The sequence below is a fragment of the Podarcis erhardii genome, assembly GCF_964252035.2.
Source record: "Podarcis erhardii genome assembly, chromosome: 2".
Taxonomy (NCBI): domain Eukaryota; kingdom Metazoa; phylum Chordata; class Lepidosauria; order Squamata; family Lacertidae; genus Podarcis; species Podarcis erhardii.
This window is the reverse complement of record NC_138498.1, coordinates 99,193,025-99,219,949: the sequence shown is the minus strand read 5'-3', so window position 1 is coordinate 99,219,949 and position 26,925 is coordinate 99,193,025. Positions and strand designations below refer to the sequence as shown.

The following is a 26,925-nucleotide window of genomic DNA, read 5'->3' as shown; positions in this document are numbered from 1 at the left end:
CGATCCTCCCTAAAGCAGCAACGTCAGTAAGAAAACACCTAACAGCACTGCTATTGATAGTCTGAACTAATGGCCAATTAATTTCATTTCTCTCCCTCCTCCAGCTATTCATATAAAATGATCCTTTAATCAGAGCAGAGAATTTAATTTGGGCTGAAGCAGAAGAATCATATTTCATGTGGAAGAACTGAGATGGGTAAAACATTTTTAAAGTAATAATAATAATAATAATAATAATAATAATAATAATAATAATGAAAAACACAGAACCAAAACACCTTTGCATCCCACCCACTACCTCATCCTGAGGGAACACTTTGTCCCTCTTTTGCCAGGTGATGTAATGGACGCCTCTCAGCCTTGCAAGGTCTAAGTAGCAGCGCTCGTCTTCACAGTTGTACCTGGAGAGGAAATGATGGGGATTCATTAACAAAAGGAGCAACGGTCCTCTTTAGTGCCTGCCCTTCTCCTGCAGGAAATGGAAAGGAGAATCGTTCTACTACCAATTGGAAACGGATGGGCTGCGGCTTCCCCTGCTACAGCTCTTGCTACAGAGAGAGCCAGGGTGGCGCTGTGGTCTAAACCACTGAGCCTCTTGGACTTGCTGATCAGAAGGTCGGCTGTTCGAATCCCTTAGATGGGGTGAGCTCCCGTTGCTCTGTCCCAGCTCCTGCCAACCTAGCAGTTCGAAAGCAGGTCAAAGCGCAAGTAAATAAATAGGTATCACTGCGGCGGGAAGGTAAACAGTGTTTCTGTGAGCTCTGGTTTCCGTCACAGTACTCCATTGTGCCAGAAGCAGTTTAGTCATGCTGGCCATATGACCCGGAAAGCTGTCTGAGGACAAACGGTGGCTCCCTCAGCCTGAAAGCGAGATGAGCGCCGCACCCCATAGTCGCCTTTGACTGGTCTTAACCGTCCAGGGGTCCTTTACCTTTACCTTACAGAGAGAACCAAGGAACCAAATCCCCTTGATACTTGGGTTTTGCTCTAGCAAGCATTAAAGAATGCATTCAAGCTGTCTCTCTCCCTTCCCCTCCCCCCCAACCTTTGATTCAGACTTTTTTGGGGGGTGGGCTTGGAAATGTACTATTTATTTATATTTATATTTATATTTATATTTATATTTATATTTATATTTATATTTATATTTATATTTATATTTATATTTATATTTATATTTATATTTATTTAGTTATTTACCACTTATGAACCAAAGTCTCTAAGCAGTGTATATAAAAATCATTAAAAGCATGCAGTGGATAAAATAAATCACAATGGTTCATACAAAAACCCCAGAAAACATCCTTGAAATGCCTGCTGAAGAAAGGGCTTTGTCAGGCATTAAACCGGGGAAGGAGCGGGCTACCTAATCTCAGGACTGAATGTATGACTCAGTGGAGACAAGCCATGCACCTGAGTCATGGGGGCCAGCAACACACACACATATCCTCAAGATCTCAGTGACTGGGAAGGGATACAAAGGATTGGGTGGTCCTTAAGATAACCTGGATCCAAGCTTTGTAAATTAATACAGTAACTTTGAACTTACTAACATATAGCTCAGAGGTCAAGGACATTCGTATGTGCCTGGTAACATGGAAGTTACAGTTCGTAGGACAATCATTTAGATAAAATTGGGCTTTAAAGAACCTCCAAATCTAGGGTTCAGCTACCCCCATCGTAGGACTCAAAAAAAACCCCCGATGGCACACTTCATTGTGCCTGGCTTCTATACCATGGAGGATTATTTCAAATAATAAAGACCCTTTCCTATTAGTAAGGTGAAATTCAGCTGGCTTTAAAGATAAGATGGAAGCAATGGCTTTAAAGATAAGATGGTGAGGAGGGAAATGTAGACCTGCCATACAGTTTTAGAGCAACAAGCAGTAATCCAAGAACCATATCCTCATGAAGAAAACTTTAGAGAGGCCAGATTGATACAGTGAAGAAGAAGTGTTTGGATTTGATATCCCGCTTTATCACTACCCAAAGGAGTCTCAAAGCGGCTAACATTCTCCTTTCCCTTCCTCCCCCACAACAAACATGCTGTGAGATGAGTGGAGCTGAGAGACTTCAGAGAAGTGTGACTAGCCCAAGGTCACCCAGCAGCTGCATGTGGAGGAGCGGAGACGCAAACCCGGTTCCCCAGATTACAAGACTACCGCTCTTAACCACTACACCACACTGGCAGAAATCTTTATAGAACTTCTGTGGGTTCATATCAACAGGCCTTGGGCAAGGAGTTAAACTATAAGTTTTTAAGGACTTGTTCAGCTCTCTATGATTTTATTTCTCTAATTCATTTTGCCACTGGGGCATTCCACATTGCTGGCTGGGTTTAACGTGGAGGTTTCCAGCTGCCAACCTCTGCCCAAACAAGTTGGCCAATGAACAGAGTTGTCACACTCCACCCGGTACACATCAAGGAATGCTTCTTCTAACTGTATGACCGAGGGAAGTTCAATATCTGCTCTGACAGAAATACAGAGGCGCCATCTCACCCTCTGTGACATGCGTTTGCTTAAAAGCACGGTTTATAAGCCCTTCTTCGGATCAGGACACGGCAGCCCAATTTTCATGCAAATACAAAAAAGGAGCTATTAAACACATGAGCACATGGAGGCTTACAGTTCAAAGATGACAGCCCAGTCTGGCAGAAAGAGAAGGTGGGTGAGTCCTGCTCCATGCATCCCAATGAATATATCAGAATTGTGCGTGATTTTCAGCTGCTCCTTAAATTCGAGCTCCCTAGAGAAAATGTATAATAAGAATGGCTCTAACATGGGTATGTGTGAATAGCACAACAGATCATTGTTCAGATAGGTCAAGGATATCTTATGGGGTGAGGAAGTAAGCTATACACCAAAATAAAATTCCTGGTGATGCTCAAGATCTTAGAAGAGCATATTGTTGCACTGGAGAAATTAAAAGGTTGCCATGCAAATGCACCCAGTAAACTGCTTCAGCGTCTGGTCTTTTTTTTAAAAAAAGAAAAGAAATGTGCATTACTAAAAACAAATGTTACTCAAACTCAAATCCATTATTAGCCTCAACATCAATAACGTACAGCTCATTCATAGTTTTCAAACTTGTACTTCAGAGGGCAATCAGCAGAGCAATCCGACCTGCCCTCCATGTTGGGTTGGGTGGGGGACAGACTAGATTAGACCAGAGCTTTCCAAACTGTGTGTCGCGACATGTTAGTGTGTCGGCTGCAGTGTGCAGGTGTGACACACAAACACTCCCTGCGCTTCTCCCGGGGCTGGATTAGTTTAAGCTCCAGAATGTTAAGAAAACTGAATTACCATGTTGTGAAATGATGCACGTCTAAAAAGTGTGTCACCAACAAGAAAAGCTCTGGATTAGGCAGAGCAGAAGTGTTCCTTTGTTCATTCTGCTGGACATGTGATCAGGTGGGCTGCTGGCAGGAGCCAGAGGAAGGGGCAAGGGCAGGGCTGAGACAGCCCTGGATCCTGAAACCCTATTGGTCCCATCCAGGGGCTGACAATCCTCTCCCCGCCCCTTTTCTGCCCAAGTCACCGGGAGCAATAGGGCTGCAGTTGTGGCCGTGGCCCTGCCCTTCCACAAAGCACTGAGGCTGGGAGGGGGAAAATGTTTTATTGTTCCCTTTATTGATCCTTAACAGTGTACACTTATGCATGTTTGCAAGTCCTAATAATACGTTCAGTGGGAATTACTCTCTAGTCTAACTATGTCTGGGATTGCAAACATTCCAAAGATTTCAACAGGATTTACTTCCAGGAAATTGGTCTGTATCCAGCAATGGCTTTACACAAGCAGAAGAGGCAGTTCTCCTTATGGCAAGGTGGGGCATGCCATTTTCACTGATCTCCTGTAGCCCTCTGTGCTCCCTCAAAATCACCTCCTCTGACAAAATTGAGTGCTTCACCTGAAGCAAGCAGAAGCTCTTTCCGCTAGTGCAAAACCACCATGGGACACAACCCGTCATGCGGGTGCAGAAAGGTGAAAGTCAAGTTAGGAACAGCTACAGATCTGCTATGCCTTGCAGGTGTACTTACTTGTACTTGTAGTTCACTATTCGGACTTCAAATAACGGCAGCGTTTTCAAAGCGTTGGCAAGCTAGGGAGGGAGGCAGGGAGGGGGGAAAGCAACATTTCTGCATGATAATTGCTGTTTTTATTTCCCACCCATTTCCTGTACCCAACCATGGCTTCCTTGTGCCCACTGCTCTATGGAAGCCTTTCTTTAATAATCTAACCTCATTTTGGTTTAATATCTTCCTGTATTCTGTACTCCGGGCGAGTATTGTAACTCTGATTTTCCCATCCTGTTGGGGAACAAGCAAAACAAAAAGTAGCAAAATGAATCCATTTGCAAGTTGAGGAGGAGAAAGAGCAGCTGATGGACAATGAATAAATTAGTGCCCTTGATGTAAAAACAATTAGCAGAGTGATTAAAATGTCTTTTCCTTTTAATCACCTCGTTTATATCACACACAGGAGAGAGGCACATTCCTGAAAATGGATTGTTCTAATGTGCACTTTCTGTCGATGCTCCTTCCCCAAAAGCAGTATTTGCAACCAACAACTAGTGAGTCATTTAAGAGTCCCCTTATGGACTTGATCAAGTCCCTCAACTCCCAATGAAACCACAGAGAACTTGATAGCACTACTAGCAGCAAAGGTTTCCAAACCCCTTTGTTTTATTCAAGACAAAATGGCCCACGTCACCACAAACCACTGCAGTATCTGAAAAAGTGGAAGTCACACAGACAGACGCAGTATGCTTTATATGTTGATGAATTATTGGGGTGCGGGGGGGAGGTGTTAGCCCACCTAATAAGGTTATTATTTCCCTTCCCAATTTAAAAATCCATTGAACCATCGGGGGTAAATTGTGTAAAAAAAAGAAGAAGAAAGAATTACAAAGGTTTAACTGCATGACACCTAGTAATACCAGCAGGAAATCAGGGCCAAATGGTTGCACACAGCTCGAAAACACCACCCCCTTCTGATAAGCATGAAAGTATATTCCCCAGAAAATATTTTAAAGAACTCAAAAGCAGCCAAATTGATTCTTCCCCCCCCCCCCCCAGTATACACCCTGTGAACACACACACTTTTGTAGCCCTTTTAATGGAGCCAGCATCTTCCTGTGAATTCAGATATTGGACAAAAAGCAAATGTTGCCCCTGATTTAGCCAAGGATTTACTGGGTGGCTCTGCTGGGCTTGTTGCTGCTGGAAAACTTGTTCTGGCAGCACCAAGCAAACCATGCAACTGCGGAAATGGCTCAAGGGTTCAGAGCAATGCCTCCTGTCTTCATAAAGAGATAGAATTCGCTACGGCAAGAGAGCTGGTGTACATTTATCACCCTGCATGTACAAGATTCAGCAGGGAGCACAGAAGTACTGCAGGCAAGAGGCATCTCCTTCAATATTTAAATTCTTTGTGTTCCCTTCGCCATTGCAAGGGAGCTTTCATTCGTCAGGAAGATATGCAAGTCAGTGGAAACAGGAGTGCTCAAAACTACAACGAAACTCAGGACTGTGAGCATCGGAAAAGAGAACTTCTCAAGCTGTGAGCACGATCCGAAGCAAGAGAGAGGGCGCATGCAAACTCAAGCTTCATTCACGATTCTTACAGAACGGCACAGAGCATCACTAATACCTTGGGTCCTTCTTGTGTGACATTTAATCTGTGCAGCACATGCTGGGAAAAGGCTCTGAATAATCCTGTACCATGACAGCTGGATATCTGAAATCACAGCAGAAATATAGGAATAAAATGCACCCATGTGCTCAAATTTTAATATTTTTTTGCTAGTAACAAACCGTCCCCCACCTCCAAACAAAGCTTTTATGCATTGAAGTCCTTTCTTCTTTAACATATCTATTTAAGAATCTCACAAATCTTATTCAAAATTTCTTCTTTTCTTATTTTTTTTAAAAAGGTGGGTGGGTGTGGAACCCAACGTATTTACTCACCAATGGTGTATTATAAAATAAGCCATACCTCATTCGAGGCAACAGTGTAAAAACTGCTTCTTTGAAGCATACCTGAAAAAGGAGATCATTAACAAGTTACAGCAGAACTCCTGATATATAATTAAAAGAGGTGAATATAAAGCAGGGCCTATTAATACTGCAACAGAAGCCAGATCACAGCACCAATCTGAGCACCCCCTTGCGTTAAGCACTGAACAAATGACTGAAACAGAAACAGCATCTGACATAAAGACCCGAGAGGGTAAGATGAGGAAACTTTATAATGGGGGGGGGGGCCAAGGTGAAAACTTTCCCGATGGTGCTACATGAAACAAAAGGGCAAGGGGAAATTAAGCGCAGCAGACACAATGGAAAACAATGGTAGCTTGCCCCTGGATGGCAGTGGAGCCCCTCTCACACATTCCTGGAGCACAGACGTGCAAAGGTTTGAGAGGTCCTGAGCCTATGCTCATATGCGCAGCACACTCAGACTATGTGCCTAGAATTAGGCAGGGTAACTGCTGTTAAAACCAAACTCTTTGAAAGGAGGTTAGAAGTCATGCTTTAGCGTCCTTTGTTTCTATTTCTCTTAACGAAAGGCAAATTAAGAAAGCATAAAATGTGCAGAATCCTTTAGTGCTCCTCTGTCCAGATTACTGAATCTACTACTTAATCCTATGCAAAACCATAAACGTAAACCTGTGTGTGTGCAACAGGTCTGCTGCAAGGTACTTTTCTCTCACCTGCGGAAGTGGACCGTGCAGGTGTAACCTTATAGTATGAATGAAAATCTTAAAATCCTCTACAGCAGGCTTGTCCAACAGGTTGATCGCGATCTACTGGTAGATCGTGTGGTTTTCCTGGTAGCTCCTGGTAGATCTCTGGCCCCTCAGTGATCCCCTCCCCACCCCAACAACAATGGGTAGATCACTGCCAGGGTTTTTTTATACTGTGAGTAGATCACAGTGCATTGGGAGTCGGATGTCCCTGCTCTACAGCAAGGGTGGTTCAGCTGTGGTTTAAGGACCCATACATATTCGGTAACATGGTCACAAAACTGAACCAAAAGCACTGACTTCTGGGTACAGCCATCTGGGTTTTTTTTGAAAAAGCAAAATATTCCTCACTCTCTTTGAATCGTAGGATTTCAAATGTATTATTTCGTAGTCTGTAAATGCCTTCCACGTTTCGCTGAAGAGGTCTCCGTATCCATAGGCACTCTGTGAAAAAACAAAAACACATTGGAAGCACAAGTGAGGTTTTAGTGAGAATCGACTGATCATTATTTTCACAGCTTTCAGGCTTATCTATAACGCTCCTGCCTTAAGGCTAGAATCGTAAACACACTGAGCAGGGCAGGGCAGGGAAACCTGTGGCCCTCCAGATAGTACTGGAGTCCACCAACCTCTGGAGGACCACACATTCCCCATTCTTGTAATAGAGAGTATCCCCACCAAGCCCTATGGAACTTACTCCCAAGAAAGTATGCATAGCATTGAACAGTCTGTAATCACCAGCATCGTGCTCTTTCGTTTCCCAAAATTAAAGGGTAGATCCAAACTTTGAATTTGGGTATATTAACGTTAGACCAGCTGATAAACATATTCCATTTTAAGAGACAAATACAGATTACCTACAAATGTTCAATGGCAATATCTTCAGATAAAACACTTGCTAACTGCCACCTACGGACCAGCAGCTTTTACAGCCTCAGAGACCCCCGAGATATTGAAGCAGTTGATTGATTCTTACGCAACAACAAAAAACGGCCATCAACATATATAAATCTTTGTTATTAGCAAACCGATTTGACATACAGGTACTGAGGGAGGATTGGAATAAAGAATTAAAGATCTCAATTTCGACCACACAGTGGGAAACTTTTTCAACTGCTATAACAAGGGTGTCTCTGAACCTTAAATTGAGGCTCATACAAAATTTGAAAAGGGGGAACATTGATCATCCTTTTCATTGCTCTGCCCGCATTTGCCTCTGGCCTCCCCCTCCCCAGGCACTGTGGCCCTCGGAAGATTACCCAGAAAGAAGTGTGGCCCTTGGGTTGTAAATTGACCCCCAGCCCACCAAACACACGCACACATTGTACACCTTGCCATATTTGTTTGTTGGGAAACATGCTGGGTACATTTTCCCCCACTGAGTTCCTGCTTTGTTTCACTCACTTATAAAGAAACTAACATTTAGTAAGAATTGTAATTTTGCAAGAGCCAAAAGCTACATGCATTGCATAAAGTGGGGGGGAAAGCCTCACCGCCTCTGTTCAGCTAGTTTAAGCAGTTACTTGGCACCACCGTCTGGCAATGCAAGGAATTAAATGCATCTCTTTTGTCGATCAGAATGGCATTACAGAATTTCAGAGTGACTGCGGGGAAGCAGCATACATTCTTAAACAGTGCCGCTTCCCAAGAAAAGGTAGTGAGGTGGGAACCCAAGTCATATGCAGTTGACTGTCCTAGAACGGAGAGCCCTAAGTATAACTGGACAGGGTAGGGATGAAACCAGGAATTCTGCTACACAGCTGCAAATAAAAACGTTTTTAAGTGTGTTATAAAGTTCAATATGCAAACGTGACACTAGATGGCGACAGTGAGCCATGGCAATTTCAATGAATTTTTCAAAATGGTTTTTTAAAAGCATATTTTCCATATGTGTGTAGATTCCCACCCTGGTGCAGCACTTTACATGCCAAGGATCAGCACCATGAGCAAATAAAGCATGGGTTCCCCATTGCTTCTATTGCAGGTACTGCTGGTTTTCCAAATACATTGTGGCTCTCCAGATATTTTTGGCCACTAGTTCCCACCAGCTGACCATAGGCCATGCTAGCTACGGCTGGTGGGAGTTGCAAAACAGACATGGGTAGACCAGGCAGCTTCAGTACAGGGGGGAGAAAAACCATAAGAATAATCTGCTGGAACAGGCCAGTAAGCCCATCTTGTCCAGCATCATTTTCTCACGGTGGCACAAAATCTGCTATAAGCAGCCTTGTGAAGAAAATATCCAGCAAACGCGGGTGGCAAAGAACCCTGAAGACTATTGGGAGGCCTGGCAAAAGGGTGTGGGCAGTTCCTTGAACTGTCCAGTAGGTGGCAGGGACACAGTTATTTTAAGCATCAGTTGGTGACAGGAGGAAGGTGAGAGACAAGGATCATAACACAAGAAAAACAGGAAACACCAGTCTTTCATGCAGTGATTTCCTGCAGGATATTCACATAATGATTTTACATAGAAATATACACACACAGTCTTTAAAACATTGTCAAACTAGTGACTCGTGGGTAGAAAATAATAATAATAATATTTTTTTTATTTATACCTTCCCCTCCCCGGCCAGAGCTGGGCTCAGGGCAGCTAACACCAATAAAATTACAATAAAAAATAATGGGGTTATTAAAATACGGGTTAAAATACAATTTAAAATGCACCCTCATTTTAATAGTAGCCCATAAATCAGAACCATCAGGGGAGGGAAACATAAGGGTCAGACTGAGTCCAAACCAAAGGCCAGGCGGAACAGCTCCGTCTTGCAGGCCCTGTGGAAAGATGTCAAATCCTGCAGGGCCCTGGTCTCTTGTGACAGAGCATTCCACCAAGTCGGGGCCAGTACTGAAAAGGCCCTGGCCCTAGTTGAGACCAATCTAACCACCTTGCGGCTTGGGACCTCCAAAGAGTTGTTATTTGTGGACCTTAAGGTCCTCCGCGAGGCATATCAGGAGAGGCGGTCCCGTAGGTACGAAAGATGTGCTAGTAATCATGAAGTGCATCTGTTTGTAGTATATTTACAACCTAAGAGATTTTTTGAATTTATTTTTTGTGGAAGGGAAATGGTGGTGTTGAAAACAGGGAATGGGGATGGGGGGTGGGGGTGGAAAGAGAAGCCTTAACTTATAGAATAAGAGAACAATAAGAATATACATTTAAAGAAGATTGGAAATGAATATACAGGTGAAAATTGTGTACATTTGAAAACGTTGGCAGCATTAAGATAAATTCAGCAGTGTAAATAAGTTTTGATGGATGTAAAAATGGAATACTGAATGATTTAGTTTATGTAAAATATGCAGGGATCCAGTGGCGTAGCGTGGGGGGTGCAGGGGGGGCCGGCCGCACCGGGCGCAACATCTGGGGGTTAGGGTTAGGGGGCGCAAATCCACGGGTTAGGGGGTGCAAATTACTTGCCTTGCCCCGGGTGCTGACAACCCACGCTACGCCACTGCAGGGATCTATGGCAGGTTTCCTCAACCTCGACCCTCCAGATGTTTTGAGACTACAATTCCCATCATCCCTGACCACTGGTCCTGCTAGCTAGGGATCATGGGAGTTGTAGGCCAAAAACATCTGGAGGGCCGAGGTAGAAGAAGCCTGATCTATGGCATGCAAACTGAACCATGGAAGGAGAAGAAGGGAAGTCATTGATATTTTAAGGTTGTTTAAATGAATATTCTAAAAGGTAAAATAGAAAAACTTAATAAAATTATACCCAAAAAAAAGGAAAAAAAGAGAAGCCTCCATAAGGAAGCCACATTCAAGTGCTAAGACAGAAGGCAGCCACCCACTCCAGCTGATATATAAGATATATAAACTAGGCATCAAATGGCTCCTAAAACCAAGGCTGCAGTTGCCAAAATGAAATGTCTAGTAGCCATTTTGGGGCAAGATGGCTCTCGAGTCTTATTTTTCAAATGACTGTGGTTGATTCACAGTTAAACATCTGGCTATTCAGATGGCAACCTTGAGGTAGCTTAAGAGCTTTGAGAACTTAAAGGAAGAAAAGCCACTTGATCCTGGGACAGTCCACGTATATATTGGCCTATTCCTACCTCTTTTTCCTAATGGTGATTCCTGCTCCTGCTGCACAGAAAAAGCAATTTGGTTCCAGAAACTTATTCCGATGGTGCAGATAAAATAAAGCTGATAGAATTCTACAGGGTGGGGTATTAGTGTGTGGAAACGGTCAGGATCCAATGATCCCCCAATGGTGGAGATGGCAGGAGCCATCCTGGCACCGAGGAATTTTCACTTGGTCGCAAAGTGGTCCACAGCCAGGTGCAAAACGCGCCTGGCGTCTGGCTAATTTTGAACACTGACTGTATCCCTCCTATACAACCCTGTTGGAAGGATAGATCACTTAATCCAGCTCACTAGTGACAATGGTTTATACCAGTCTATGCACAGAGCATCTGGCACAGGTAGGAGTAACTATGCTCCTTGCTAATACTGTGGTTTACATCAGACAGTGAATACACTACACCTATGAACACCAGCGTGCTGTGAACAGAAGATCTTACTCACAGTATCCCACATGACAATGTTGGCATCCGTGCTAAACGAGTTGGTAATGTGCTGAGTGATGTAAAGATTGACAAAGTCACAGAAATGGTGGTACATGTTAACACCTGAAAGAAGAAAGAAAAACGAACCTTGTCATGGTTTTTCATTTGAAAACATTTGCATACTCTTAACACTTTCTCCTCACTTCACTGGAAGAATTTTACACCAGGGCCACCTTTAGCATTTAAGACTGTTTCTATGAATGCATAAGACCTAAGATGAATATGAATGTCACATTTGGAGTCTTATTTGCCAGGATGAGTCTTTGCCCAATTGGATTTTGTGAGCTTTTCTGGCTATTAATCCATTAAAACAGTTTTTATTCTGTTCTTCCATCCCTATGGATCTTCATGGTTGATACAGATAAGATACAGTATAAGATCCATCATAAGATACAGTATATATATGTGTGTGTGTGTGCATATCAACATTACCTGCGTGAGACAATTATCTGCAACATCTAAAAAGATTAGGCCACAAACCCAGAAACAAACCTCACTGAGACTGTATATGCAGAAGGGCAACCAAAATGATCAAGGGAATACAGCAACTATCCTATGAGGAAAGGTTGCAAATTTGGGCTTCTTTAGTTCTGAGAAAAGGAAGTGGTGACATGACAGAAATTTAAGAGATGCCATAAAAGGATCAAACTCCCCACCCCCCACCCCCGGCAATTTATGCAGGTCTTGATTGTATCTCCAAATTGCCTGTGTTTCCTAATAATACCACTTACCCCACAGACCTCCATAAGGCAAACAACCATGATGGGGTTGTTTTTATCTGGAAAAGTGAAATGGAGTTGGGGGGGGGGGGAGCCTGAATAATGTTGAATTCGAATTGGCAACACATACACATACACTGCATTTCATTAAAACAGAAAACCATGAGAGATTAAACCATGCATCTCCTGAACGGCATGCAGTTTACATCTAATCATGAGGCTGGAATGGTGAAGTGGCAAGTATGTGCCAAAGAGTGCGACTTGGATCTAGAAACCACAGGCTCAAGAACCACCTCTGCCAGTCTCTCTAAATGGCCTTGGGAACCATTCTTTCTGGTGGAAGTGGAGAAAGGAAATTCTACCAATCCCATTTGCTTGAGGAGGCCAGCGCAAACAAAGACTGCAAAGCCCTTTGCAAACGAAAAGAACTACAGCACTGAAGTGCAAGAACACTGGTGCAGCCCAGATGTTAAAAAAGAAAATTGCTGGGACATCTCTGTTCCAGATTTATTCCATTTATTTATTTCAAACGTTTCTATGTCCTTGGACAGGAACCCTTGCTTTTATCTGTTCTCACTCAGAGTGCTGCTGCAAACTCAGGACAAACAAGACTTTGAAAACACAGCCCTGCTTCTGAGTTTTAAAGAGCAAGGAGCTCCATTCAAGTCAACCGGTGAAGATCATCTTGGACTGAACCAAGTTGACCAGAATGCCGGTGCTGACTGAGAACAGTCTTTGAACCGAGCTCTGAAGCTTCACAAATAGTTTAGGATTTAAGAAACTTAAAAAAGAAGTTCAAAATAACTTATAGCAGGGATGGAAGGCAGTTCTTGTCCACATTGACTTCAGCCTGCGTGTGGCATGCATAGAAGTGCTATGGTCATGTGTAAGCTGCCTATGCACACAGAATATATCATAATTGGCTTTTAGCCTGCCCCTAAGTGTGCTGGGGGATGCAGGTGGTGCTGTGGGTTAAACCACAGAGCCTAGGACTTGTCGATCAGAAGGTCAGCAGTTCGAATCCCCACGACGGGGTGAGCTCCCGTTGCTCGGACCCTGCTCCTGCCAACCTAGCAGTTCGAAAGCATGTCAAAGTGCAAGTAGATAAATAGGTACTGCTCTGGCGGGAAGGTAAATGGTGTTTCCGTGTGCTGCTCTGGTTCGCCAGAAGCGGCTTAATCATGCTGGCCACATGACCCGGAAGCTGTACGCCGGTTCCCTCGGCCAATAAAGCGAGATGAGCGCCGCAACCCCAGAGTCGGCCACGACTGGACCTAATGGTCAGGGGTCCCTTTACCTTTAAGTTTGCTGGAGTAATATCCAATTTGCTGGAGCATGCTACAAGATAATGCAATACATGCAGAATGCTGTGCATATCAATGACCTTTACATGACCACCTCCAAACATATCATCCTGACATAATGCCAGGAGTCGTACAGATCTGCACATACAAAAACCACACTGGCTTGTACCTGCATCAAGCTTCATGAAATAAGTTGGCTTGTCAATAATAACATCACAACTGCCATCTTCCATAGGCCTGGAGTTCAGTTCTGTATATGTCTGGAGCTCTGCAAACCTGTAATTACAGTCATTTAATAGAAGCTGCAAAAAATTATTTTAAAAAAAACACCACCCATATCCAAAATCAATAATTTAAGCAATGCACCATGCAGACTTCTCTTCACAATGCTGGTGAAGTTAGACAAAGTTTGACAATTAAAATTATTTTTAATTGTAACTGAAGCTTCTTCAGTAAGGCTTCAAAAGGTTAAACTCTGCCTTTGATCTCAGGAGCAAGCAGCATCTTTGATCTATAAATCAAGAGCTGGGGAAAGTTTCGAGAGAGAGAATCTCTCTGTCCGTGCGTTCCCAATATCCAGTTAATTTGAATATATCTACGCTCATGTCAAGTGCACTGACCATGATTTTAAAGGCATCTCAGCAAAGACACAAGTTATTCATGACTGCAGGTACAAGACCAATTAGCATGATCCATTTAACAGCCTAGCAAGTCTCCTCCATGACGTAATACCATTTGTACTGGGCTCAGCTAATGGAACTTGAGCCTTGCAATATATATTTCTAGAAGATAAGTAAGAGGAGGGGGCTCTCTTCTGGATCAGGTATTGTTTCAGTAGCAGGAGGTATGAACTGGCAGTTCTCTAAATGGAGAAAGGGCTTTTTTAACTTGTTCATAAATTAGCTAGAGTTGGGGTTAGCAGTGAGGTGGCCATGTTTGCTGACAACAGCAAACTGTTCACGATAGTTAGAACGACGAAGAGCTCCAAAAGCATGTTTCCGAATGGAGTGAATGGCCTGTAAATCTTACACTGAGATCCAGCTCCCAGGGCCTTCTGGCGGTTCCCTCATTGCGAGAAGTGAGGTTACAGGGAACCAGGCAGAGGGCCTTCTCGGTAGTGGCGCCCACCCTGTGGAACCCCCTCCCTTCAGATGTGAAGGAAATAAGCAGCTATCCTATATTTAAAAGACATCTGAAGGCAGCCCTGTTCAGGGAAGTTTTTAATATTTAATGCTGTACTGTTTTTAACATTTGATTGGGAGCCGCCCAGAGTGGCTGGGGAAACTCAGCCAGATGGGTGGGGTATAAATAATAAATTATTATTATTATTATTATACACACACATGGCACTTGAATTGGTGAGGACTGATCAAGTCATGGGTTGTAGCAGAAAGCTCAGTGAAGATGCTGACTCAGTGCACGGTGGCTATGAAAAAGAAAAATCCCATGCTAGGGATTGTTAGGGAAGGAATTGAAAACAAAACTTAAGCTCTCATCAGGCATTCATGATGTGACTGCATTTAGAATACTGTGTACAGTTCCGATTGTCTTGCCCCAAAAAGCATATTATAGAGTTGGAAAAGGTCCAGGAAATAGCGACCAAAATCATCTAAGGGATGGAGCAACCCGACTTAGAAGAACCGCTGCAGCATTTGGGACTTTTTAGTTTGATGAGCAGGAGATAACATGACAGAAGAACACATGGCATGAGGAAAGTAGAAAGTGGGGAAGTTTTTCTCCCTCTCTCATAACACTCGATTTTGTGGACCTGGGAGCAACACCTCACGGACCAAAGGTTCCCCACCCTTGATATAGGCTATACAAAACAGGCCACATCAATTCCCAGGTTTCCCTATTACCTGCGGATTTTCATGTTAAAAAGCAACGGTTCCCATAGATAAGAATGTAATGCAGCCATAATGACCTGCTTTTTGTTGCTAACATTCTAGACTAGAATAACCACCACCTCAGTCATTGTCCCTTTGCTCCACCATCATAGAAGCCTGTTTCTTCCTTAAAAAGCAACTGCACCCCTAACTACTGCTGTGACATGTGGTGGGAGACAGGCACACCGGGTTCTGCCCAACATGGGGGGCTAGGCCTGGCAAGTGCGCATGACATCATGCATCTCATGGTGGTATAGGGCCCACAGGAGGGCCCAACAGAGCCTGCAGTGCCACGGGAGGGCCCAATGGGGCCTGCCTGGCTGTGGAACACTGAGGGGGCCTGGCCCCCGCATTGAAAATTGGGGGGCCTCCTAGACGGGTGTGAGAGAAGGGGAGTATGCAACTGAGCACAGTACTGGGAGCTGAGCTTTTCTACAAAGATGTCTATCGTAGAGAAACAAGAAAGAGCAGACAGCTACAAATCTTACCAAGACTGTAAAGGGCTCTTCCGCTGCCCTTCAGCAAGGAAAGTTTGAATGTCTAAATTGCAGTGGCCTCCAATTTCACCCTTCTGGAAGAAGTCTTCATTGAATCTATTTAAATTGCGAAAACATTATTAGCAGAAGTTGAAATCAAGTGTCAGTTCTAAACTGGACTACCTTGTGAGCACTCTCTTGATTAATGATGTACATCAAGGCATTGATTCATCATCACGCTTTAACTTGTTACTCTGTACAACGAGCATGCTTACTCAAAATTAAACTCTGTGGTATTCAATGAAGCTCACTGCCAGATCACTGAGCACAAGCTTGCAATCAAAGGCTACAATCCTAAACACCATGACTTCCATCTAAGACCCCCAATGAATATCGTGGGACTGACTTCTAAGCAAGCGCAGGATTGCACTGCATGTGATACACTGGAAACATGGGCAGCATGGATCCCTGAAGTGTCTCGAGTGAACCAAAATGGTGATGTCGTTGCTTCAACATGCATCCAGCCTACAGTTCAATCAACACAGCTGCAAATGTTTTAAGGGTCTCGAGAAATAAGCGTAACGGTCATACAATGACTATATATAGACACACTTTTGACGGTATGAACATAAAACCGAAACAAACTTATGAACAAAAGCATGCTTCATGTATTAAAGCAAGTACTGAATAAAATCAGCCAACTAGAAAATAACTGTGTTTTTCCAAATTCAGAAAGATGTTTGCAGAACCTGCTATAGCACTGTAGTTCAGCAACACCTGGAGAGCCCAAGGTTCCCCATATCTGTTCTACAATCATGAGGGCCAGCAAATGATTATTTAAAAAGTAAAAAAGAAGAAGAGATTTCTAGACATCATTCTTGGATGATTAAACCTATGCATATTTCTGAGTCCTGGCATATATCTGTTAATGACTATTGGAGAAGTATTTAAAAAAATAGAAGTCTTTTATAGATGAGCAGAATTGGTTAATAGGGATATTTAGTGCGTCTGTTTCTCCTGCTGAAATGTAAGTAAGGTACGTACCTCTCATGGTTTCTTTTGGGGTTTCTTAAATCAATGTATAGATTTGTTGCTCTGCAATACTGGAGGTAACGAGAACATTGAAGTGAAGAATCTCCCTATAAGAAAATGACGAAAGCAACATATATATATATATATATATATATATATACACACACACACACACACAGTGGTGCCTCGCAAGACGAAATGAATCCGTTCCACGATTCTCTTCGTCTAGCGGTTTTTTCGTCTTGAGAAGCAAGCCCATTGACGGCTTAGCGGCTTTTAGCGGCTTATTGGCTTAGCGGATCAGCTGATAAGCGGCTTAGAAAAAGGGGGGGGGAGTCGGAAAAACTCGCAAGACATTTTCGTCTTGCAAAGCAAGCCCATAGGGAAATTTGTTTCGCGAAGCGCCTCCAAAACGGAAAACCCTTTCGTCTAGCGGGTTTTCCGTCTTGCGAGGCGTTCGTCTTGCGGGGCACCACTGTATATATATATATGAAGAATTGGGGGGGGGGGAGTGGAGCATAGCATCAGGAAACAATTTTCTCTGAATGTGTACAAGCATGCTTACCATTGCCTGAGGTCTGCAGTGAGTCTTCACTTCATTCATCCTCTCCTTAACATAACCAAAGTCAGCTTGCTTCCAGAATACATGCTGGGCCTCCTCAATGGTGTTAGCCCTTACATGGTGAAATAATGCAAGTGTGTCCATTTGAGAAAACATCAAGCTTTAACTATGGGAATAAACCCAGTCTATGGGTTAATAAATGCTGCTGCACAACCTTATAAGCTAGGTTTACTGAGTGTAATAATGAACAAGAGCGAGCTTCAACGTATTCTGCCTATGCACAAAAAGGGTACCACTTAACTGATCTGCAAGAAGGCACAGGGGGGCCTACTTAGCATTTGGGATGGGAATAGATCAGTAGTGGAGATGTTAGAACTATTATGCACATATATATATTTGTTGTTGATCAGTCATTTAGTCACGTCCGACTCTTCATGACCCCATATGCATATCTATATCTATATCTGTCCATCTATCTCTATATATTAATTAAAATGTTGCCCTACTATATCCCTGGTATATGTTATCAGAACCTGTGGCTCTGGAAAAACAAATGGCAACATATAAATTGGGAGGCTTTGGGTCCAAAATAAATAAATACTAGCAGAAGGTCTCTATATGGAACTGAGTGTTGGCCTGGGCCAGAGTTTGCAGGAGGCACGGGGGCATGGAATGTACGCTTACCATCCAATCTCAGCATAATCACATCTCGGATATCCAAAACGGTTTTCAGGCTTGCATGATTTCTCATAACCCCAACAGGCTTTCAATTTCTTCAAGTATTTCTGGAAACACAGGAAAATGCCAACTTTGCTTTGGATGTTGGTGCCATGTTGCCGAACAAGCAAACTTGCAAAAATGCACGTGTGATCTACCAATAACCTGCATGTACTTTTTACCTCTAAAGATTTAAGCCTACTTCCAGTTCTACACATGGACACACTATAAGTCAATCAAGGTGTTTATTTCATAAAATCTATACAGTGGTACCTCGGGTTAAGTACTTAATTCGTTACGGAGGTCCGTACTTAACCTGAAACTGTTCTTAACCTGAGGTACCACTTTAGCTAATGGGGCCTCCTGCTGCTGCCGCGCCGCCAGAGCACGATTTCTGTTCTCATCCTGAAGGAAAGTTCTTAATCTGAAGCACTATTTCTGGGTTAGTGGAGTCTGTAACCTGAAGCGTATATAACCTGAAGCATATGTAACCTGAGGTACCACTGTATACTGCTTGACTGTAGGAAACCTCAAAGCAGTTTACGAAAATAGAAATAAAATAGTTAAGATTGTCAAGAAAGAAAAACAACTGAGAAAGAAAAATGAGAAGAAATTGCAGAAGGAGAAAAGAAGAGAACAGAAACAAATTTAGATATGGTGGTACCTCAGGTTACATATGCTTCAGGTTACATACGCTTCTCTGCTAACCCAGAAATAGTGCTTCAGGTTAAGAACTTTGCTTCAGGATGAGAACAGAAATCGTGCTCCGGCAGTGCAGCGGCAGCAGGAGGCCCCATTAGCTAAAGTGGTGCTTCAGGTTAAGAACAGTTTCAGGTTAAGAACGGACCTCCGGAACGAATTAAGTACCTAACCCGAGGTACCACTGTACATAATCTTCCTATTAACATCTTAATAAACACTTAAATAAAAAGACTTCTGACAAAACGAGTCTTACAATCATTCTCATTGTACTGTTTATACAGTGGTGCCTCACAAGACGAAATTACTTCGTTCCGCGAGTTGCTTCATCTTGCGTTTTTTTTCGTCTTGCGGAGCGCGGATTCCCCGGGTATTAACGGCTTTAAGAAAAAGGAAGCAAACCCGCAAGACGTTTTCGTCTTGCGAAGCAAGCCCATAGGGAAATTCATCTTGCGAAGCAACTCAAGAAACGAAAAACCCTTTCGTCTTGAGCATTTTTCATCTAGTGAGGCATTCGTCTTGTGGGGCACCACTGTACTGTCCTTCTTTTTGTTGCACAGTTTCATATTCTTGAGTATTGTTCCTATTTACTCCAAAAGTAATATTTCTTATGCGTTTTATTTACAGGTATCACTCGAGTTCTGCTAATATTGTATGGTTGGTACAAAATGATCTTATATAATTGCAATATGAGATTGTAAATCCTTCGCAAATATTTTGTATATGTGTGTGATTTAAATCAATAAAGACTATTTTTTAAAAAAAGTTAAGATTGTCAGTAAAAGCAATCAAGGCGTTCTAAAAGTTAAAACCAGCAATAAATTAAAAACACACCAGCATTCTATGTATCTGGGTAAAAGGTAAAGGTAAAGGGACCCTTGACTATTAGGTCCAGTCGTGACTGACTCTGGAGTTGTTGCACTCATCTTGCTTTATTGGCCAAGGGAGCCGGTGTACAGCTTCCGGGTCATGTGGCCAGCATGACTAAGCCGCTTCTGGCAAACCAGAGCAGCGCACAGAAACGCCATTTACCTTCCTGCCAGAGTGGTACCTATTTATCTACTTGCACTTTGACGTGCTTTCGAACTGCTAGGTTGGCAGGAGCAGGGACCGAGCAACGGGACCTCACCCCATCATGGGGATTCGAACTGCCGACCTTCTGACCGGCAAGTCCTGGGCTCTGTGGTTTAACGCACAGCGCCGTCCGCATCCCTATGTATCTGGGTAGGCTTGGATAAACAAGTATATTGTTAGCAGCAGCCAAAGAGAATATAGAGGAAATTAAACACACATTTAAGCACCTATCAGATTAAAGGCTCTAAAGCAGCCTTTCCCAACCTGGTGCCCTCCAGATGTCAACCCTGATCATTGGCTCGGACTGATGCTACCTCCCTGCACACTCCATCCTAATATTCTTACCAGATGCAGACACAGATAGCTTGGGCACCCGTCAAATGTATTTCTTTCTCTTCCCACGCCCTATTCTGGTACCCTTACATTTTTTTAACACCAAGCCTGATCAAGTGTTATGGAGAACTTGAAAGCTTGCACACTATTCTGTGACATTTTGGATAGCCCAACAAAGGCAGTGACCTAACATGGGGTCTGGAATCATCACCATCATGGTTTCTGGAAAAGAAGCCAGTTATCATCACCTTCAACCTCTTTGATTCTAAGAACACAAATCGGCATTAGGCTCCAGTTTAAAAAAAAAAAAAAGAGGAGTATTTACTTTATATGGGCAATGAAGATTGTTCTTGCAGGCTGTGGCAAAGGGCTGGTTATTGTGCAAAAAGTATGGGATATGTTCTTCAGGCAAGTTGATGTTTCCATAGCTATACAATGGCACTCGTGGAATGTTGCTGCCATCAGTAAGACTTTCACCTTGGGTCCTGGCCAAGATTTCTTGAAGTAGGACTCCAAATGCAAGCAGCATTAACATGGCAATCTGGAAAACCTAAAGCAAACACACAGAAAAACGGTTTAAGAATGGCATACCTACGACTTCAGTTAATTGATTCTATTCAACCATAAACCTAAAGTCTGTGTATGTGTGTTTGTTTTTTTAAAAGCATGCAGCTATAGATCTCTTGGCAAGAAAGACTCTCCTCTTGGCACAAACATGTGTTCATATAGCATTTATCGCTGTTGCAGTTGGGGAGCCACTAGGCGAAGGCAAACTCTTGTTCCCAAGAGATCCCTGGGAACTCAAGTCAGGAAACCATGCAGGACTCTCGAGGGATTTGCTTCCTCTGCATCCAAGAAAAGAATGGAAACCAAAACAAACGGGGGGCAGAAAATGCCTGATCAGATAGCCACATTGCCTTTTGTGTATGTGGAGTTCATGGGATTTTGTGCTTAGTGCTTTCATGGTTCAAATTCTGTCCCTGAGAACCTCTTAAAAGTCAAAGGGTGAGAGGCAGTTTGAAACAACTTTCCACTGCCCCAGTAGTTTTTGAAATGTTTCTCGTGTATGCAAATACAGTGGTACCTCGGGTTACATACGCTTCAGGTTACATACGCTTCAGGTTACAGACTCCGCTAACCCAGAAATAGTGCTTCAAATGAAGAACTTTGCTTCAGGATGAGAACAGAAATTGTGCTCTGGCGGCGCAGCAGCAGGAGGAGGCCCCATTAACTAAAGTGGTGCTTCAGGTTAAGAACAGTTTCAGGTTAAGTACGGACCTCTGGAACAAATTAAGTACTTAACCCGAGGTACCACTGTAAATGGGAACATAATCATACCATAGCTAAAGCAACATGTAAGAAAAAGTGGGAATTTAATATGGAAACGTAAAGCCATAAAGATGATCATCCACATGGATGATCACCTTTTTCTACTGGGCCAGGTTGAAGGCAATGCTAATCTAGGCTGCATCAACAGAAGCATGGTGTCCAGATCAAGGGAAATAATAGTACAGACAATGTGCCATTTTGAGCAGGGATTCCATTCCTGGTCCCCGCGTGTGTCAATGCATAAGCCTGATACACCCCATTACACCTCTACCCTGCCCCCATTCCTCTGTCTTCTGGGTCAAAAAGGGCCCATGTGTCAGCAGATGAGCATCAATTGGACATGCCTAAAATGGTCGCCGCTTGTACCATTTTGTTCTGACTTGGACAGACCACACCTGGAGTACTGTGTCCCGTTCTGGGTGCCATGATTTAAGAAGGATATTAACAAGTTGGAATGTGTGCATATGATCAAGGGTCTGGAACTCAAGCCTTATGAGGAACGGTTGAAGGAGTTGGGTGTGTTTAGCCTAGCGAAGAGGAGACTGAGAAGAAATATGATAGCCATCTTCTAATATCTTAAGGGCTTGTTTCCTCCTGCTCCGAGGGGGGGGGGGGAGAAGGACTCGTTCCAATGGCTTCCAGTTACAAGAAAGGAGACTCCAACTAAAAATCGGGAAGAACTTTCTGAAGGTAAGAGCTGTTTGACAGTGGAACAGTCTCCCTCGGGAGGTGGTGGACTCTCCTTCCTAGGAGGCTTTTAAGCAGAGGTGGGATGGTCATCTGTCATGGGTCCTTTAGCTGAGATTCCTGCATTGCAGAGGGTTGGACACGTTGCCCTTGGGGCCCCTTCCAACTCTATGATGCTATGATTCTTAGGGTTCTTGTACTATGGCACAAAGTCCCCAACAACTTAGGTCAAGGGTACCGCCCTATACATACAGTGATACCTCTGGTTGCAAACGGGATCCAATCCGGAGGCCCGTTTGCAACGTGAAAAGAACGCAACCCGCAGCGGTGCATCTGCACACATGCGGGTTGCGATTCGCCGCTTCTGCACATGATGTCATTTTGCGCTTCTGCGCATGCGCGAGCAACAAAACCCGGAAGTAACCCTTTCCGGTACTTCCGAGTAGCCGCAGGACGTAACCTGAAAGAACGTAACATGAAGCGGACATAACATGAGGTATGACTGTATCTGAAGACAAGTTCAAACCGAACAACCCTTTCACAACCCCAAAAAGCTCAGCTGGACAGTTACTTGGGCTCTCTTGGCCACTGCCACGTAGTACAATTATTCACTTGCACCTCCGTTCAATCCGTTCATCTCTCACTGTGAGATTTCCAAGCTCTGTGCTCTAGCTACTGGCTGACCTGTTTCAGTGTCTGCAGCTCCACCGTGATGGAGAGGACACTCAGGAGATCATGTGGATAATCTTACCCATCTCGCCATTGCACAATGAGATTAGTGCCTTGACAGAAACACTAGCATGCAGTTGAAAATTCCTCTGCTCTTAAAGAAGAGTGCGTATTCAGTTATGCCTTTCCCGTGCTAAAAACTTCAGAGCACGCTCTTTTCCTTTCCAAATTAATACATACCAGTTGGTCACAGCTATTCATCCAAAAAAAGTGTCTATGGCCCACTAATACATTGTAAATGTACTAAGAGGAAGAAAAAGGACCACACAAGTAGTTTCTGGAGTAAAGTATATATTGACTTCAATGCATACCGTTTATTATTGACTGCAATGCCTAACGCAATTCTCTCCACCATAATCTGGACATTTTTGAGCTTTTTGAAACCGAACTTCCTTTTCCTGAAAGTTTTATGAATGCAAAACTTCGCTAAAGGGTTAGCATTATATTCTGTCTCCACGAAAAACATAATAAAGTACAGCAACTCCGTATCTTCTTGGATTTTGATATCTATGTCCATTTATGCTGGAAGACACCTGACAAACCTTACCTCTGTGGTTAATGGCTCTGGGTCCTTAGGAATGGGAAGGTAGAGAGAGAGATGCTGTCAGCCTCCCTGCCTGCTGCAGAGCTTTCAAACAGGACTTAATTTGCACCAGGGCTCATTGCCACAATGTTTTTCAGTGCCAGGATTCATACCTGTAACAATAAAGAAAAGTGTTTCTGAGCATATACAGAATATGGAATCATAGAATCACAGAGTTGGAAGAGACCATGATGGTCATCTAAGTCCAACCTTCTGCAATGCAGGAATCTTTCACCCAACACCCTAGAATAAACTGGATCTAGTAAATATGGTCTGCACATAAAGAGCCGCAGGTTCCACAGCCTGACTTTTTTCCTCTTGCTGCCTCTTATTGCTTGGATCCCAGAATACCTGTGTACTGACCCCTCTCTTAGTTCATTCATACCCCTCTTCAAAACACACCTTTTTCCCACAAAGTCTTTGGCGCATTCCCTTAGTTCCCATGCCTTAACATAGTTAGGAATCCTTTGGCCAAGAATAAACACATGAAACTTAAACAATCAAATGTACTGCTCCTGCCTGCTTCCTTCCTTGTTTCAAATTTTGGACTAAAGGCTCCCCAGTTTCAGGAATCTCTTGCACTGTGCCATGCAAACAAGAAGGATAGCAATAATGTTGAAGTATCCAAGCGGAAACATTAGGCAGTCAGAGATATGGAACAGGGAGAGAGGAAGACCTACAAAATATAAGGACCTGAAGACAACAGAGGAAGGGAAGGGAAATGAAGGCAGCGACAAGCAGACACAGTTGCTTCACTGATTTAGGCTTAGCTGCAGCATGGAAAAAGCAAGGGAGCCAACCGAGGGTCTTCCAGATATTGGGACTACAACTCCAACCAGCCCCACCCCAGCCAGCATAGCCAATGATCAGGGATGATGGGAGCTGTCGCCCAAAATGTGGAGGACAGAGGAAGGGGTTGTGCTGAAAAGCCTGCAAAGGCAGCCCCAGACCTTCAGGCTGCAAGGGAAAAGAAGTCATTTGGAGAAAAGTGCCGGGGCGGTCTTTCATTTGGGCCGCTGGACTATAAAGAGCGGAGCTCAATGGGATTTGCTCCCAGCTCGATCCATGCGCGATAGGATAGCCCTGAGCTAAACCCTCGCCCCATCTTCCACCCGCCCGGTTCTCTCTCCAGAGATGGAATTTGCAGAGAGGCGGCACCTGCACTCAAGAAAGGAGGGAAGAAAGCCACACTCACAAAAAAGGGGGTGGGACGGGGAGAGAGAAACCAGAAACTCTTATGCCTGCTGCCCGAGGAAAACTCCAAACCGACGCGAGGAGACGGCGCGCCAGGGAGCCCCGTCCTCGTTGCACCTCCAGCCCCGGAGACGCCCCGAAGCGAAGCCAGGCGCGGCGTGGCGCGCTCTCCGACCCAGGCCTGCGCGCCGCCTCGCAGCTTGTGCCTCCCGGGAGCCGGTGCCAAAGCCGCCGCCGCTGCCGCGCCTGTGTGGAGCTCCCCTCCACCGGCGCCGAAGGGGGAGCGCGAAGCGACGGCGGCCAGCGGAGGAGGGAGGGAGGGAGGGAGGGAAGGAAGGAAGGAGGGGCCACCACAAGGCGCAGGCTCGGCCCTCCGGAAACCCAGCGGCTTGGCGCCAGGCCCGGAGCGCGCCGCCGCCTGCGCCACCTTTTGGAGACGACCAAGGCGAGGAGAAGAGCCAGGTGGGGACCAAGGCGCCTCTCGCGGACAGCCTGGGAGGCGAAGGGAGCAGACTAGCGAGGGTGCTACAGTTCCCGGGGGCCCAGAGCACCCACCTGTCCCATCCACCCCTGAATTGGTCGCAGGGGGCGGGAAAGCAGCCGCTTTCGGCTCGCGAAAGGGGTCCTCCTGACTCAAGGCGCGCCTGGCATCGAGATTCAGAGCAATATAAATTCAAAGCTATATAAATACATATATACATATACACAGTGGCGTAGCGTGGGGGGTGCAGGGGGGGCCGGCCGCACCGGGCGCAACATCTGGGGTTAGGGCAAATCCACAGGTTAGGGGGCGCAAATCCACGGGTTAGGGGGCGCAAATCCACGGGTTAGGGGGCGCAAATTACTTGCCTTGCCCCGGGTGCTGACAACCCACGCTATGCCACTGCATATACATATAGCCTTGAATCTCGATCAGTCAAACCATTACCCGGCAGAGGGTAATCTAGATCTCCAGGTCTAGATCTCTTCAACCAAAATTAATGCCACACAAAGTCCTCAGCTACACAGCTGCCAAGACGACTTTTTAAATGTGTTGTAAAGTGCAATACTGTATCCAAATGTGACACGAGAAGGCGAGAGTGAGCTATGCAAAATCCAATGCCTTTTTCAAAACTTCTTTTAAAAAGCGTTTTCTAAAAATGTGTGTGTAAAGGTAAAGGGACCCCTGACCATTAGGTCCAGTCATGGCCGACTGGGGTTTCGGCACTCACCTTGCTTTATTGGCCAAGGGAGCCGGCGTACAACTTCCGGGTCATGTGGCCAGCATGACTAAGCCACTTCTGGCAAACAGGACAGAACACGGAAACACCATTTACCTTCCCACCGGAGCAGTACCTATTTATCTACTTGGACTGACATGCTTTCGAACTGCTAGGTTGGCAGGAGCAGGGACCGAGCAACGGGAGCTCACCCCGTCGCGGCGATTTGAACTGCCGACCTTCCGATCGGCAAGTCCTAAGCTCTGTGGTTTAACCCACAGCGCCACCCGCGTCATGTGTGTGTAGATTCCACCAAAGTAGGGTCTTTGTGTCTTTCCTTCGCCTCAAGTCGAAACGTATGTTACCTTTGGGAGTTTCACTGAACTGTTGCTTCTGAGAAGGCTGATACAAAAAAGAGGGAAGGAGATGCAAGAAAGAAGTTACTGGTGTAGGACATCGAGTCTATTAGCCCATTGCATTTGGGGATCTTGAAACAAGCCTTTTTGCAAATTAAAACATTGGCTTCATAGAATTGTACAGTTGGGAGGGATCCTAAGGATCATGTAGTCCAACCCCCTGCAATGCAGGAATATGCAGCTGTCCTATAAGGGGACCAAACCTGCAACCTTGGTGTTATCAGCACCGTGCTTGCTTGTACCAGTAATTTTAACAGCGCCACAGTACTGGGAAACAGAGAAGTGATAGCTGTAAAATGAGACAATCAAACACAGTGTGATTCAAAGTGTTGTGCCAGAACCTGGGAAACTAGGGTTTAAATATTTATTTTACAGTTATGTTCATTAACATAATGGGCATTATTTCTAAACACATTTTAAAAATTGTAGTGATGCTGAGTCATAAAGGTTCACTTATAATTATGGCTCCCTTTGTACCAAAAGCAAAAAAAATTCTCTTCAAAATGCATATAGAAAATTCTTGGTGGGAAACCTATTAATCAAGACAAAGCCTGTTGACAAGGCTTTCAGCATATTGCTGTTTCTGCAAGCACAGGAAAACCTCTTTTCCTTCCAATGCTAGGAAGTGAAACCAGTCCAAACACATTGTTCTCTTTCCTCAAAGTC

General features: G+C 44.3%; 1 protein-coding gene and 1 long non-coding RNA gene across 4 annotated transcripts in view; one reads left to right on the top strand and one right to left on the bottom strand.

Annotated features, from left to right (window-relative positions):
• EOGT (EGF domain specific O-linked N-acetylglucosamine transferase) overlaps positions 1-24,964 on the bottom strand; it is a 29,142-nt gene extending 4,178 nt beyond the window's left edge. Inside the window, exons 1-16 of one of the 3 annotated variants that reach the window (XM_081853288.1) lie at positions 24,646-24,964; positions 23,415-23,563; positions 20,448-20,672; positions 17,984-18,084; positions 17,303-17,411; positions 16,750-16,844; positions 15,718-15,822; positions 13,513-13,619; positions 11,280-11,383; positions 7,130-7,189; positions 5,970-6,041; positions 5,653-5,739; positions 4,242-4,310; positions 4,041-4,102; positions 2,629-2,748; positions 299-401 (exon numbers count right to left, since the gene is read on the bottom strand). In XM_081853288.1, coding sequence (XP_081709414.1) covers positions 299-401; positions 2,629-2,748; positions 4,041-4,102; positions 4,242-4,310; positions 5,653-5,739; positions 5,970-6,041; positions 7,130-7,189; positions 11,280-11,383; positions 13,513-13,619; positions 15,718-15,822; positions 16,750-16,844; positions 17,303-17,411; positions 17,984-18,084; positions 20,448-20,657 — 1,404 coding nt within the window. In that variant the 5' untranslated portion in view covers positions 20,658-20,672; positions 23,415-23,563; positions 24,646-24,964. Of the gene's footprint in view, positions 1-298; positions 402-2,628; positions 2,749-4,040; positions 4,103-4,241; positions 4,311-5,652; positions 5,740-5,969; positions 6,042-7,096; positions 7,190-11,279; positions 11,384-13,512; positions 13,620-15,717; positions 15,823-16,749; positions 16,845-17,302; positions 17,412-17,983; positions 18,085-20,447; positions 20,673-23,414; positions 23,564-24,645 lie in introns of all 3 variants that reach the window. The other 2 variants (XM_081853286.1, XM_081853287.1) reach the window with 2 other exon arrangements.
• Positions 1-26,925, top strand: part of LOC309337465 — a 251,399-nt gene that overhangs the window by 130,076 nt on the left and 94,398 nt on the right. The gene's annotated exons all lie outside the window — the stretch shown is intronic.